At 46.1% G+C, this 15718-nt stretch overlaps 1 protein-coding gene across 1 annotated transcript in view; it reads left to right on the top strand.

The window, feature by feature from the left end:
• Nucleotides 1–15718, top strand: part of LOC139279664 (protein RIC-3-like) — a 57777-nt gene that overhangs the window by 26216 nt on the left and 15843 nt on the right. Inside the window, exon 3 of the mRNA XM_070898768.1 lies at nt 350–443. Coding sequence (XP_070754869.1) covers nt 350–443 — 94 coding nt within the window. The remainder of the gene's footprint in view (nt 1–349; nt 444–15718) is intronic.

Below are 15718 nucleotides of genomic sequence, written 5' to 3'. Positions count from 1 at the left end.
ACCTGTGAAATTCTCTACCACAGAAAGTTGTTGAGGCCAATTCACTAAATATATTCAAAAAGGAGTTAGATATAGTCCTTACTACTAGGGGGATCAAGGGGTATGGTGAGAAAGCAGGAATGGGGTACTGAGGTTGCATGTTCAGCCATGAATTAAATGAATGGCGGTGCAGGCTCGAAGGGCCGAATGACCTACTCCTGCACCTATTTTTTATGTTTCTATGTTTCTATGTTTCTATATTTTAAGGAGGTGGTCCCTCTTGGTACTGTAAGAGCCAGTTGCAAAACTGCAAATATATAGTTTGTCCAGATCTGCAATGAATGACATACCCACATAATATGTTTTGCAGCTGATTATGAGCTGGCTCAGCTTCAAGAAAAACTGAAAGAGACTGAAGTGGCCATGGAGAAAATGGTATCGAAAATGGGAACTGAATCAGACACGTAAGAAATAATAACTTAATATGCTTACAGTGATCTTTTAGTGATACAGGGTATTTCAAAAACGGAATTACTTATTGTAATTTTAAATTAATGAAGGTTTTCATTGGCAAAGACATTTGATGTATTTTCTTAAATACAGTAGTTGCTAATGAGATTCAAATACATTTTGAAGTATGCACTAGGGCTTCTCATCCTTAATCACGGGGTGTCTGAGATACACCCCACATGCCTTGAAAATCTGGTCAACAAGGCGCATGCAATACAATTCTATTTCTTATTTGTGAGTGTGATAGACTTGTCATAGTCCAAGGGGTAGAAATTGCCCCACCCCATTTCGATGGGTTTTACCGCAGCTGTGGTTCAGGTCGCCTCTTGAGTGACATTCGGCTCTTCATTTGTTTTTCTCTGGGATCCGGAACTCGATCATAATGGGGGTTGTGACTACACCTGAGGGGCAGGTACGGGCGATGACAGCAACTGAGGGGCAGATACGGGCGATGACAGCAACTGAGGGGCAGGTACGGGCGATGACAGCAACTGAGGGGCAGAAGTTGGGGGGGGTGGGTGCAGAGTGACCGCTGCAATGACATCAGCACGACGCCACATCACCACGGCTCTCCCGTTCACTTAAAGGGGAGAGCCTCCGTGATTATAGAACTTCGAGCCACTGGGCCACCAGGGAGGGTTTCGGCCGGGCCAGTGGCCTGGCACCTGTTGGCGGCCCGGCTGAACCCAGGGGCATATTTGTCGGGCCGGCATGACAGTTGGCTGAAAGAAAATCATGGCGGCCGTGGCAGTGTATCCTCCCCTTTAAAGGAAGCCACACTGCAGAAGGCCACAGCCTCACTGGACCCCCAGAAAAAGCTTGTTTTGGTCCCGTCGGGTGGGCTGAAGATTTTCCGAGGAGAATGTCGCCGGCGGGGTCGGGGGGTTAGATCAGCAGTGTGCACGGTGATGAGGTGTTTAAGACAGATCGGCAGCAGCGGAGCGGTAGTGGGGATCGGAGCACTGCTGGGAAAACTCGAGAGAGCAATTGGGCTACCAGCGGCCATTCCACCAACAGTCGGTGGCCACCCCACAGTGTGGCCCCTTTCTACATGTTCTTAATATCTAGTTATGTGATGTGGTTACTGTATGTTGGAAGAAAATCTCCCAGTTGTTTTTGTGTCTCTACTAACTGGTTCGCTACAGGTTGGAGAAGATATGCCTCACTGTCTGGTACTCAAAATGTCACTTCGAAGGTGTTAATCCTATGCAAATATATTTTGATTGCAAAGCAAGTAGAAACAATGTAACACTTACTTTGTCCGAGAAATAACCAAATGAAGGAAATTAGCATGGCTATAGTATTGGGGCAGAGTTTGGGTTAAACTTTGTTCAACTATAGAATACACCTTTTGACCTCCTGTATTCCAGTTTTGAGCTTCAAAGAAATGATATTCCCATTTCTTCAGTACACCGTTAGATAGAGGCTAAAACCTTTATAGGAGTTATAGGAAACCTCACATATCAGTTTTTTGTTACAGGTGCTTGGCCATGTTTTGTATTACTGAGTTAGTGAAATGTTGTGTCTTTTATTATTTTTTGTACCCAAGAAAATATAATTAATAGTTCTGCAATCAAGTGAAATCTGCTGTACTGATTTTCCAATAATGTCTACTTTTTATTTTTAATAAACCTGAATTTTAGTTTATATGTTATATGTTATATACTTATTCTTCGCTATCTGAAGACGAGACTATGAGAGGGCATGTGTCAATTCAATAATTTGAATTTATATAGCATTTGTAACATAGATAACGTCCCAAAGCTTCACAGAGGCATTATGAAAATGGACACTGAGCCAAAGAAGAAATCTTGGTGTAAGAAATGGGTTGTAGGGAGGGTGTTAAATCAGAGGAAGAGGAGTTTAGGAAGGACATTTCAGAGAGTGGGACCTAAGTGGCTGAAGGCATAGCTGCCAGTGGTGAAATGAAGAAAGGATGGATGCGTAGGATTCCCGAGTCAGAGGAATTAAGAATTTTGGTGGCTTTGTAGGGCTTGAGGAGGTTATGGAGATAGGGAGAGATTTAAAGGAAAGACAATAGTGTTAAATCTCAAGAATTGGAGTCCTAATGTAGGTCAGTGGGGACAGGGGCATGATGGGTAACCAGGACGGTGCAGGATAGGAGAGGAGCACTGGACCAAATGGAATTTATGGAAGGCGAGAGTATTGGAAGGCTGGCAAGGAGAACATTAGATTAATTGATTCTAGTTCAGGGTTTCAAGGCAGATGGGCTGAGCTATTGGCATATGTAGGTGATGTTATAGAGGTGGAAGTAGGTGGCCTTTGTGTGGAGGGAATATAGGATCGGAAACTGAACATGGAGTCAAACAGAATATAGTTTTCGAAGTCTGGCTCAATCAGAGACAGTCGGCTGGATCTTGTGCTGCCATTCGTTCCACTTGCACTTATCCATTGACTTTTTATGGACTTTTGCACTGAGAGTTCTGGTCAGCCAACTATTGATAAAATGCAGCACCCTCTTCAGGGAATCTGGGACCTGTGTGAGCAACTGTGTATCTCTGTGAGCCCATTAGAGGCAGAGACAGGAGCAATTATAATGGGCAATAAGTAAATGGCAGAGACATTAAACAAATACTCTGTATCTGTATTCATGGTAGAAAACACAAAAAACATTCCGGAAATAATGGGGAGCCAAGGGTCTATAGAGAATGAGCAACTTGAAGAAATCAGTATAAGTAAAGACATAGTACTGGAGAAATTAATGGGACTAAGTGACGACAAATCCCCTGGACCTGACGATCTGCATCCTGGGGTTTTAAAAGAGGGAGCTGCCGAGATAGTGGATGCTCTGGTATTAATATTCCAGAATTCCATAGATTCTAGAACAGTCCCCAAGGATTGGAAGGTAGCAAACATAACCCCGCTATTTAAGAAAGGAGGAAGAGAAAAAAAGGGAAACTATAAGCCAGTTAGCCTGACTTCAGTAGTAGACAAAATGCAAGAATCTATTATTAGGGAAGTGCTAACAGGGTACTTAGAAAATCGTTATATGACTGGGCAGAATCAATATGGTTTTATGAAAGGGAAATCATGTTTGACAAATTTGTTAGTTTTTTGAAGATGTGACTAGTAGGATGGATAAGGGGGAACCAATGGGTGTAGTGTATTTAGATTTTCAAAAAGCATTTGATAAGATACTACACAAGAGGTTATTAGACAAAATTAGGACTCATGGGATTGGGGGTAATATATTGGCATGGATAGAGGATTGGTTAATGGCAGAAAACAGATAGGAATAAACGGCTATAACTAGCGCAAGAATCAGTGCTTGGGCCTCAGCTATTTGCAATCTATATTAATGACTTGGATAAAGGAACTGAGTGTAACGTATCCAAGTTTGCTGATGATACAAAATTAGGTGGGAAAATAAGCTGTGAGGATGAAGCAAAGGGGCTGCAGAGAGATATAGACAGATTGACTGAGTGGGCAAGAACATGGCCAATGAAATACAATGTGGGGAAGTGTGAAGTTATCCACTTTGGTAGAAATAACAAAAAAGAAGAATATCTTTTGAATGTTGAGAGACAGGGAAATGTTTGCATTCAGAGGGACCTCGGACATGAATCACAGAAAGTTAACATGCAGGTACAGCAAGCAATTAGGTAAGCATTGGTATGTTAGCTTTTGTTACAAAGCGATTATAGTATAAAAGTAAATAAGTCGTATTACAATTATACCGGGCCCTGGTGAGGCCACACCTGGAGTACTGCGTACAGTTCTGGTCTCCTTACCCAAGGAAAGACATACTTGCCTTAGAGAGAGTGCAACAAAGATTCACTCATCGGTTCCTGGGATGAGATTGCTCTATGAGAAGAGATTGAGTACACAAGGCCTATATCCCTTGGAGTTTAGAAGAATGAGAGGTGATCTAGTTGAAACATATAAAGTTCTTCAGGGGCTTGACAGGGTTAATGTTGAGAAGATGGTTACCCTGGCTGGGGAATCTAGAACTCAGGGTCACAGTCTGAAAATAAAAGGTCGGCCATTTAGGACTGAGATGAGGAGAAATTTCTTTACTCAAAGGGTTGTGAATCTTTCGAATTCTCTACTGCAGAGAGCTGTGGAAGCTCAGTCGTTGAGTATATTCAAGGCAGAGGTCGATAAATTTTTGGGAACCAAGGAATTAAGGGATATGGGGATAGTGCGGGAAGGTGCAGTTGAGTAGAAGATCAGCCATGATCTTGTTGAATGGCGGAGCATGCTCGAGGGGCCGAATGGCCGACTCCTGCTCCCAGCTCCTATTTCTTATGCTCTTATGTTCTTAACCAATCAGATTGAAGAATTGTTAATGTGCAGCACAGAGTCTGAACCAGGAAGTGTCAGTTAGAATATTGAATTCAATATCATATCAGGTACAGAAAGCAAAATAAAGAGAGGGAATAAAAGATTGGCTTAAGAGAGAGAGAAAAAATAGAGACAAAGAAAAAGTTATAAAAACAATTATTTAATTTTTTTTTAAATTCTCCAAAAATAATTAAAATCTGAAGGAATGAGATTCCACACTTGTTAAAGTTAATTGTCAGTGCCAGAGAGGTCTTTGGCAGTAATTAACACTTATCACACCATTAAAAATGTACTTGCATTAGAATGGACAAATTTTAAAGTTTTCTGGCAAACTTAATCTGTATATATCACATAAGTACAGCAATGTCATGCCATTCCATGCGTTTCAATGGCGAGTCCCCCATTGTCGCACAACCTTTGGAAGAGCAGAGCATCTCGGCTCAGACAGCAACTTCCTGATTCACACATTTAATTGCTCATGTGTTGTAGCTGGGAGTTACTGTGCAATTTACAGGTTAATAACTGTGAGTGATGATAGCCTCACCATTATTTCTACCACAAAATCCGGAATGTCTGGGCAGGGGACAATGTCTGTGGCAGTGTCTGCGATGTAGGACAATGACAATGGCTTCAGTCTTCCCAATAATTAGTTGGAGGAAGTTAAGACTAATCCAATAGATGTCAGACGTGCAGTCTGACTGCACAGGGACAGTTGAAGGGTTAAGAGAGGTAGTGACATGCAGCAGCTGGATGTCTTCGACATAGATATAGAAACTAACCTTGTGTCTGCAGATAATGTTTCCAAGAGACAGCATGTAGGTGAAGCAGAGGAGCCAAGAATGGATTCATGGACGACTTGAGAAGTGAGGGTGTGAGATAAGAATAGAAGCCATTACTAGAGCAACTATGGCTATGATCAGAGCAGAAACTAGCAAGGGCTGTTCCATGGAGCAGGACAATGGAGGATGGTGATATGGCCAACCATGTTGATGGCTATAGATATGTCAAGGAGGAGGAGGAGAGATGATCAATTGTGCTCACAGTTACAGATAATGTGACTTTGGTTAAGATGTTTTGATGCTGTGGGAGGAGTAGAAGCTGAATTGAATGTATTAAAATATGGAGTTGTGAGAGAGATGACTATGGAACTGGGAGATGAAAACTTGTTCAAGGACCTTAGGCAGAAAAGGGACGTTGGAGATGAGGCGGTAGTTATTGAGGACAGTGGAGTTGAAGATTGTTTTTAACGGGGGGGGGGATGATGCTAATTTTGAAAAGGAGGGGGACACCACCTAAGGAGAGGGAGCCATTTTCAATGTCAGCCAGGACAGGTTGTTGATTTCTCAGGAGTTTAGTCAGAATAGGAGGTGAGAAAGCAGGAGTCTCCAGTGACGAACTTGGAGGGGGCGGGAGGGGAGGTAGAGAGGAACTAGAGAGATAGGGTTTAGAGTAGGAGGGATCTGGGGCACTTATGTTTAGAGGTCAAGGGAAAATGGAAGAAGTAAAGGGCAGAAGCACTTGAACAGACAGTCTCGATCTTATAGATGAAGAATTTAATGAGCTCCTTACACTTGTTGAAGTAAGAGTGCAGGAGGCAGAGGAGAGAAATTCGAGGAGATAATCGGTAGTAGAATAAAGGACCCTGGGGTTATCTTTGCCCTCCAGAATTTTGGGCAGTTTTGGCAGAGGAGATCGAGGCCCAGAAGATCTTCATATGGTCAAACCAGATCTAGTGGATGGCTAAGCCAGTTGTTCACCAGGTATGCTCAGATTTACACACTTTGGGATTCAATAAGCTAATTACGGTAAAAAAAAGTTATGTTTAAATTCCGGGTAACATTACATTACCAGGCATACAGATAAGGTCACACTCCAGTTTGTAGGGAATGAAGTCTTTGTTACTGAGCAGGAAAGAAACACTTGTTGCAAGTCTAAACACATGGCGACAGGTTTGTTATATTTAATGATGTGGGCCTGTCGGTTTACAAAGGCCTGATCGTTTGCGCTAGTTTAAAAAGCATTGTACAGGAAGCCGGCCCCGCCCACAAAACTGACCACACCTCCAAATCAAATTAACCCCCAGGGCAAGTTTCCACTAATTGTACCTCTGCGAGCCTTCGAGGAGGCTCTTAAAATTAAGCTTGTTTTAGGTGCAAGAGCACTTATAGGAATCTTTTTAAAACCTTTTAAATATAAAAAAATATTTAAGTTATTTTCTCTTCTTTTTTTAAATGATATAAGAAACTGACTACTGTACACCAATGGAATCAGTAAATGGTTCTGTCTGGTTTTTAAAGTCATTTTCAGTTATTTAAAATCTGATTACTCGCAGGTGGACGAGACACTCTGATTAAAAAGGTTTATTTTTGTGATAAACCCATTTTCAGTTGTATTAATAAAACTGCACCAAGTTACCACTCTTAAATGTATCGTGGCATATTCTTTACAGCAAAAAAAACACAATTAGATTCTAAAATGCTGCCCGATTGTGCTGGTTCATGGAAGATTTTATGTGTGTGATTATGCAAATGAATTTGAGCAGAAACTTGAAGCATAAAATCAGTTTGGAAACTAGTGCAATTTTGAGCACAATTTGCGCCCGGATTGTCAATTGTGTCCAAAGCGATAACTTTACCCCATTATTTACTGTCTGTAGTTACACTGGAGTATTATCGCGTCCTCATCCATCATTGACTGTGGGCACTTTCAGCTGGATAGTGATCAGTAGCAGGAACCCTGAGCGATTGTTCACCCACCACAGAGTGCCAAGGTCAATTTTAGCTACTACTGCCTGGCTACAATCGGGTAGCTCACTAAAGACTATGGTTCAAATTTGTGACCTTCCTGATTACCGGATAAGCTTATTGAACCATCAACAGAGTTGCCTGTGTTGTCATTTCTGCAGAAATATATGAATGCAGTTATAGATTTGCTTCCCTGATGGCTCAGTGGGTTCTAATACTGTTTGGTGTGGCACTGAGCCATATAGAGCCAGGAAAGTCCCAGGTCTGATCCTCTGGAATCAGATGAGAGAGAAGGAATAGAAGGACATGCTGATAGTGGAAGGAGGCCCGTGTGCAGCATAAAACCAGCATGGACTAGTTGGGCCGAATGGCCTGTTTCTGTGCTGTAAATTCTAGGTAATTCTTCTGAGCTGAGTTAGATGATGATCATTATCATAGGCAGTCCCTCGGAGTCGAGGAAGACTTGCTTCCACTCTAAAAGTGAATTCTCAGGTGGCTGTACAGTCCAATGCAGGAATTACAGTCTCTGTCACAGGTGGGACAGACAGTGGTTGAGGGAAGGGGTGGGTGGGACTGGTTTGCCGCACGCTCCTTCCGCTGTCTGCGCTTGTTTTCTGCATGCTCTCGGCGACGGGACTCGAGGTGCTCAGTGCACTCTCAGAGCTCTTCCTCCACTTAGGGCGGTCTTTGGTCAGGGACTCCCAGGTGCCGGTGGGGATGTTGCACTTTATCAGGGAGGCTTTGAGGGTGTCCTTGAAACATTTCCTCTGCCCACCTGGGGCTCGCTTGCCGTGCAGGAGTTCCGAGTAGAGCGCTTGCTTTGGGAGTCTCGTGTCGGGGCATACGGATGATGTGGCCCGCCCAACCCTTCAATGCTGGGGATGTTGGCCTGAGCGAGAACACTGGCGTTGGTGTGTCTATCCTCCCAGTGGATTTGCATCCGTAAGACAAAGGTCCTCCACCAACCTGACTCCGCCACACAATACTGCCCCCCCCCCGGTCATCAAAATCCACGGTGCGGACTTGGACAACGTGGACCATTTTCCATACCTCGGGAGCCTAGTATTAGCAAGGGCAGACATCGATGACGAGGTCAAACACCACCTCCAGTGTGCCAGTACATCCTTCGGTCGTCTGATGAAGAGAGTGCTTACAGACCAGGACCTCAAATCTGGCACCAAGCTTATGGTCTGCAGGGCAGTAGTGATACCCGCCCTCTGTATGGCTCAGAAACGTGAACCAAATAGAGTAGACATCTCAAAGTGCTGGAGAAATACCACCAGCGCTGCCTCCGCACGATCCTGTCAGATGATCACAGCCAGGTTGGCACTGTTGGTGTTACAATTGGCTTCAACATCTTGTGGGTTAGAGGGGATAACTAGAGTTCTCACATTTTTGTCAGAGTCATTTGCGCAGAGAACAGGACTAAACAATGATTCCCACAGTTGGATAGCCCGGCAACGTGTCCAGGTTCATACATGAACAATGGACACAGACAGAGTGGAGGACATCTGGGATTGGTAGATTGTACCCGACCATGAACCAGCTCCACCGAGAGAGGAAGGGCAAGAGATACAATATACACCTCACCAATGTTTTTTGGAGAAAGAAAAGCTTTATTTTTAAATAATATTTAAAAATCCTTTAAATTCCCTCCTCATCTCAAAAAAATTATTTAAATATGAAAGGGGCTATTTCTATCAGACCAACTACTCCAGATAGCAGCAGAAAAAAAACATAACGATTAGAATATTTGAAAATGAAAAGCAAGCAAGCAGCACTAATATGTTCAAAACAGACCTGTTTCTTTCAATAAAAAGTGATTCACAGATCCAGAAAATGAAACTGAGACATACAATTTCTATTTGGAGTGCCCTCTACTGATCTATTCATGCTGTTTGCAGAGTATTTACATTATCGAGTGTTGCATATAATGTCCTCTAGTGGTGTGTTACTGTATGAGCAATTATTACATTGCAGATAGTTTCAATTAAAGTGGAAAGAAAGTCGAGCACAGGAATACTCTGCTGCTCTCCTGCTCCTGCTCCTGCTCTAGATGCTGCTCCTGTTGTGTATCTGTAAAGCATGCACTCCCATGTTCCGCCACCAGGGAGCTCATCCCCTGAAGTCCCAAGGGATCCCAGCATCCCTTGGGAGCACTGTATATAAGCCGGCCCCTAAGACCTGTTCCTCACTCTGGAGTGCCTTAATAAAGACTGAGGTCACTGTTACTTTAACGTCCCTGTGTGCAGTCTCATCTGTGTTAGGAACACAATAACTGGCGACGAGTATACGAATCCAACGCAAAGTTGCAGCAAACTGTGGGCATCCTGGAGAAGTTCTCGGAGGGTGAGGACTGGGAAGCCTATGTCAAACAGCTAGACCAGTACTTTGTAGCCAACGAGCTGGACGGAGAAGGAAGCGCTGCAAAAAGGAGAGCGGTCCTCCTCACGGTCTGCGGGGCACCGACCTACAGCCTGATGAAGAATCTTCTGGCTCCGGTGAAACCCACAGATAAGTCGTATGAGGAGCTGTGTACACTGGTTCAGGAGCATCTTAACCCGAGGGAGAGTGTGCTGATGGCGAGGTATCGGTTCTACACGTGCCAGCGATCTGAAGGTCAGGAAGTGGTGAGCTACGTCGCCGAGCTAAGGCGACTTGCAGGATAATGTGAGTTTGATGGCTACCTGGAGCAAATGTTCAGAGACTTTTTTATACTGGGCATTGACCACGAGATCATCCTATGAAAACTTTTGACTGTAGAGACACTGACCCTCAGTAAGGCCATAGCGATAGCACAGGCGTTTACTTCCACCAGTGATAACGCCAAACAAATCTCTCAGCACACAAGTGCTAGCAATGTTCATAAATTAACTGGAACTGTGTTTACGAGCAGAAATGTACAGGGCAGAAACCACGAGTCCCAACAAAGGATGAATGCAAGGCAATTCACACCTTGTTGGCGTTGTGGAGGCTTCCATTCAGCCTATTCATGCCGCTTCAAAGGGTATGTTTGCAAGAGCTGTGGAACAATGGGGCACCTCCAACGAGCTTGCAAACGAGCTGCAAGCTCTGCAAAACCTGCTAACCACCACGTGGCAGAGAAAGATCGGTCCATGGTGGATCAAAGCAATTTCGAGCCTCAGAGAGAGGAGGCAGATGCTGAAGTACACGGGGTGCACACATTTTTGACAAAATGTCCACCTGTAATGCTAACGTAAAACTAAATGGCTTAGCCGTAGCAATGGAACTGGACACTGGCGCTAACCAATCCATCATGAGTAAAAAGATGTTTGAGAGACTGTGGTGCAACAAGGCATTCAGACCATCCCTGAGCCCCATCCACACGAAACTGAGAACGTACACCAAAGAGCTTATTACTGTCCTGGGCAGCGCCATGGTCAAGGTCACCTACGAGGGCACGGTGCACGAACTGCCACTCTGGATTGTCCCGAGCGATGGCCTCACACTGCTTGGAAGGAGCTGGCTGGGCAAAATCCGCTGGAACTGGGATGACATCCGAGCACCATCACATGTCGATGAGGCCTCATGTAACCAGGTTCTGAACAAATTTCCTTCCCTTTTTGAGCCAGGTATTGGAAACTTTTCCGGGGCGAAGAAGCGGATCCACTTGGTCCAAGAGGCACGACCCATTCACCACAAGGTGCGAGCGGTACCTCACATGATGAGGGAGAGAGTGGAAATCGAGCTGGACAGGCTGCAACGTGAGGGCATCATCTCCCCAGTGGAATTCAGCGAGCGGGCCAGCCCGATTGTTCCAACACTCAAAAGGCACGGTCAGGATTTACGCCGATTATAAAGTAACTATTCATCGTTTCTCACTACAGGACCAATACCCGCTACCTAAGGCAGACGACCTATTTGCGACGCTGGCAGGAGGCAAGACATTCACCAAGCTCGACCTGACTTCGGTCTACATGATGCAGGAGCTGGAGGAGTCTTCGAAGGGCCTCACCTGCATCAACATGCACAAGGGACTGTTCATCTACAACAGATGCCCGTTTGGAATTCGGTCGGCTGCAGCGATCTTCCAGAGAAACATGGAGAGCCTACTCAAGTCGGTACCACACACGGTGGTCTTTCAGGACGACATATTGGTCACGGGTCGGGACACCGCCGAGCACCTACAAAACCTGGAGGAGGTCCTCCAGCGACTGGATCGTGTAGAGCTGCGGCTGAAGACGTCGAAATGTGTCTTCATGACAACAGAAGTGGAGTTTTTGGGGAGAAAGATCGCGGCGGACGGCATTCGGCCCACAGACGCCAAGACAGAGGCTATCAGGAACGCGCCCAGGCCACAGAACGTCACGGAGCTGCGGTCGTTCCTGGGACTCCTCAACTATTTTGGTAACTTGCTACTGGGGTTAAGCACCCTTTTAGAGCCCCTACATGTGTTATTGCGTAAAGGTGAGAACTGGGTATGGGAAAAACACAAGTAATTGCTTTTGAGAAAGCCAGAAACATTTTATGCTCCAACAAGCTGCTTGTATTGTATAACCCGTGCAAAAGACTTGTGCTAGCATGTGATGCGTCGTCGTACGGAGTCAGGTGTGTATTACAACAAGCTAACGTTGCGGGGAAGTTGCAACCTGTCGCCTATGCCTCCAGGAGCTTGTCTAAGGCCTAGAGGGTCTACAGCATGATTGAAAAAGAGGCATTAACGTGTGTGTTCAGGGTAAAGAAAATGCATCAGTACCTGTTTGGCCTCTAATTTGAGCTGGAAACCGATCACAAGCCCCTCACATCCCTGTTCGCTGAAAACAAGGGGATAAATACTAATGCCTCAGCCCACATACAAAGGTGGGCACTCGCGCTATCAGCGTATAACTATACCATTTGCCACAGGCCAGGCACCAAGAACTGTGCGGATGCTCTCAGTCGGCTACCATTGCCCACCACGGGGGTGGAAATGGTGCAGCCTGAAAACTTGTTGATGGTGGCACAGCCCGCAGACTTGTTGATGGTCATGGAAGTGTTTGAAAATGATAAATCACCTGTCACGGCCCGCCAGATTAGGACTTGGACCAGCCAAGAGCCTCTGCTGTCCCAAGTAAAAAACTGTGTACTGCATGGGAGCTGGGCCAGCATCCCCGTTGAAATGCAAGAGCTAATCAAGCCATTCCAGCGGCGAAAGGACGAGCTGTCCATTCAGGCAGACTGCCTGTTGTTGAGTAACCGCGTAGTGCTACCCAAAAAGGGCAGGGAGATGTTCATCTCGGATCTCCACAGCACACACCCGAGTATAGTAATGATGAAAGTGATAGCCAGATCCCATGTGTGGTGGCCCGGTATTGACTCTGACTTAGAGTCCTGTGTACGGCAATGCTGCATGTGTGCTCAGTTGAGCAACGCACCCAGAGAGGCACCACTAAGTTTGTGGTCCTGGCCCTCCAGACCATGGTCGATGATCCATGTCGACTATGCGGGCCCGTTTCTTGGTAAAATGTTCCTGGTGGTGGTGGATGCTTTTTCAAAATGGATTGAATGTGAAATAATGTCGGGAAGCACCGCCACCGCCACCATTGAAAGCCTGAGGGCCATGTTTGCCACCCACGGCCTGCCTGACATACTGGTCAGTGACAACGGGCCATGTTTCACCAGTGCCGAAATTAAAAAATTCATGACCTGCAATGGGATCAAACATGTCACCTCGGCCCCGTTTAAACCAGCCTCCAATGGGCAGGCAGAGCGGGCAGTACAAACAATCAAACAGAGCCTTAAACGAGACTCACTCCAAACCCGCCTGTCCCGAGTACTGCTCAGCTACCGCACGAGACCCCACTCACTCACAGGGGTGCCCCCGGCTGAGCTACTCATGAAAAGGACACTTAAAACCAGACTCTCGCTGGTTCACCCCAACCTGCATGGTCAGGTAGAGAGCATACGGCAGCAACAAAATGTAAACGATGGTCGCGCCACTGTGTCACGGGAAATTGATCTGAATGACCCTGTGTATGTGCTAAACTATGGACATGGTCCCAAGTGGATCGCGGGCATGGTGATAGCTAAAGAAGGGAATAGGGTGTTTGTAGTCATACTAGACAATGGACAAATTTGCAGAAAGCACCTGGACCAAACAAGGCTGAGGTTCACAGCCACAGAAGGGAGACACCACCTTTTTCAAGCCCACAACACACACCCAAAGGATCAACGACACCACCCCGGACCAGGAAATCGAACCCATCACGCCCAACAGCCCAGCAAGGCCAGGCTCACCCAGCAGCCCTGCAGGGCCAACAACACGCCAGCCCAGCAAGGGCATAGCCAACACACCAGAACAGACATTTGTACCGAGGCGGTCCACCAGGGAAAGAAAGGCTTCCAACCGCCTCACCTTGTAAATAGTTTTCACTTTGACTTTGGTGAGGGGGGAGTGATGTTGTGTATCTGTAAAGCATGCACTCCCATGTTCCGCCACCAGGGAGCTCATCCTCTGAAGTCCCAAGGAATCCCAGCATCCCTTGGGAGCACTGTATATAAGCCGGCCCCTAAGGCCTGTTCCTCACTCTGGAGTGTCTTATTAAAGACTGAGGTCACTGTTACTTTAACCTCCCTGTGTTCAGGCTCATCTGTGTTAGGATCACAATAGCCCCTGCTCCTGCTCCTGTTCTAGATGTTGTTCCCCCTGCTCCTGCTCTGCTCCTGCTCCTGCTCTAGATGTTGTTCCCCCTGCTCCTGCTCTGCTCCTGCTCCTGTTCTAGATGTTGTTCCCCCTGCTCCTGCTCCAGTTCTCGATGCTGCTCCCCTGGATCTCCCAGTAATCCTGCTGCCTCCTGTCGCAGAGCCTCTGTCCCTGCTGCTTCCACCCCTGATGCTGCTGCTGATCTAAATCCTCTAGCAGCTGCCAATACTGCCTGCCCTTGTCCTAGATTTTAATATGGCCACCATGCTTACATAGGATTACATAGGATATACGGCACAGAAAAGGCCATTTCGCCCAACTAGTCCATGCCCACATTTATGTTCCACTCGAGCCATGCACAGGTGGCTTAACATTCAAAAAGTTGGCACAGAACCTACCATCATTATCATCATAGGCAGTCCCTCGGAATCGAGGAAGACTTGCTTAAAATGAGTCCTTAGGCTGAACAGTCCAATACGAGAACCATAGTCCCTGTCACAGGTGGAACAGACAGTGGTTGAGGGAAGGGGAGGGTGGGACTGGTTTGCCACACGCTCCTTCCGCTGCCTGCGCTTGATTTCTGCATGCTCTCGGCGACGAGACTCGAGGTGCTCAGCGCCCTCCCGGATGCACTTCCTCCACTTAGGGCGGTCTTTGGGCCAGGGATTCCCAGGTGTCGGTGGGGATGTTGCACTTTATCAGGGAGGCTTTGAGGGTGTCCTTGTAACGTTTCCTCTGCCCACCTTTGGCTCGTTTGCCTTGAAGGAGTTCAGAGTAGAGCGCTTGCTTTGGGAGTCTCGTGTCTGGTATGCGAACGATGTGGCCTGCCCAGCGGAGCTGATCGAGTGTGGTCAGTGCTTCGATGCTAGGGATGTTGGCCTGGTCAAGGACACTAATGTTGGTGCGTCTGTCCTCCCAGGGGATTTGTAGGATCTTGTGGAGACATCGTTGGTGGTATTTCTCCAGCGATTTGAGGTGTCCAGGAGGGTGGTTATTACTACAGCCTTGTGGACCATGATCTTGGTGTATTTTTCTGTGCTCCCCCAGGTGATGCTGGGTGCCCAGGCAATAAAGACGAAAATCTACTCCACTGACACTTCTCATTACGTCAGAGAAGGTTAAGCGGTGATGTAATCGAGGAATTCAAAATTCAGAAGGTTTTTTTTCAAGTAAATAAGGAAAGACTACTCTCACTGGTCAATGAGTTCGCAGTTAGAGGACTTAAATGTAAAATCATTCCCAAAAGAACAAAGTGAGAGGCTAAGTGATTTTTTTTTAAGTCACAGTGGGTATTAGAACTTGGAATTCCCTACCACAAACAATGATAGAAGCAGAATCCATATCTTTTAAAAAGGAAGTGGATAAATATTTGAAAAAGAACATTTTAAAATGGTATTAGGAAAGTTCAGAGGAATGGAACTAACTATAAGCCCATTCAGAGGTCCAGCAAGGGCTGGATTCAGGGCCTGATGGGCCTGGGGCAACCTGATCCCGATGGGTCTACAGTTATGTTTGTTTATGTTCATTACATTATGTA

The sequence above is a fragment of the Pristiophorus japonicus genome, chromosome 14, assembly GCF_044704955.1.
Source record: "Pristiophorus japonicus isolate sPriJap1 chromosome 14, sPriJap1.hap1, whole genome shotgun sequence".
In the NCBI taxonomy this organism is placed as follows: domain Eukaryota; kingdom Metazoa; phylum Chordata; class Chondrichthyes; family Pristiophoridae; genus Pristiophorus; species Pristiophorus japonicus.
Note: the sequence above shows the minus strand (reverse complement) of the source record. Positions and strands in the feature narration are given on the sequence as shown.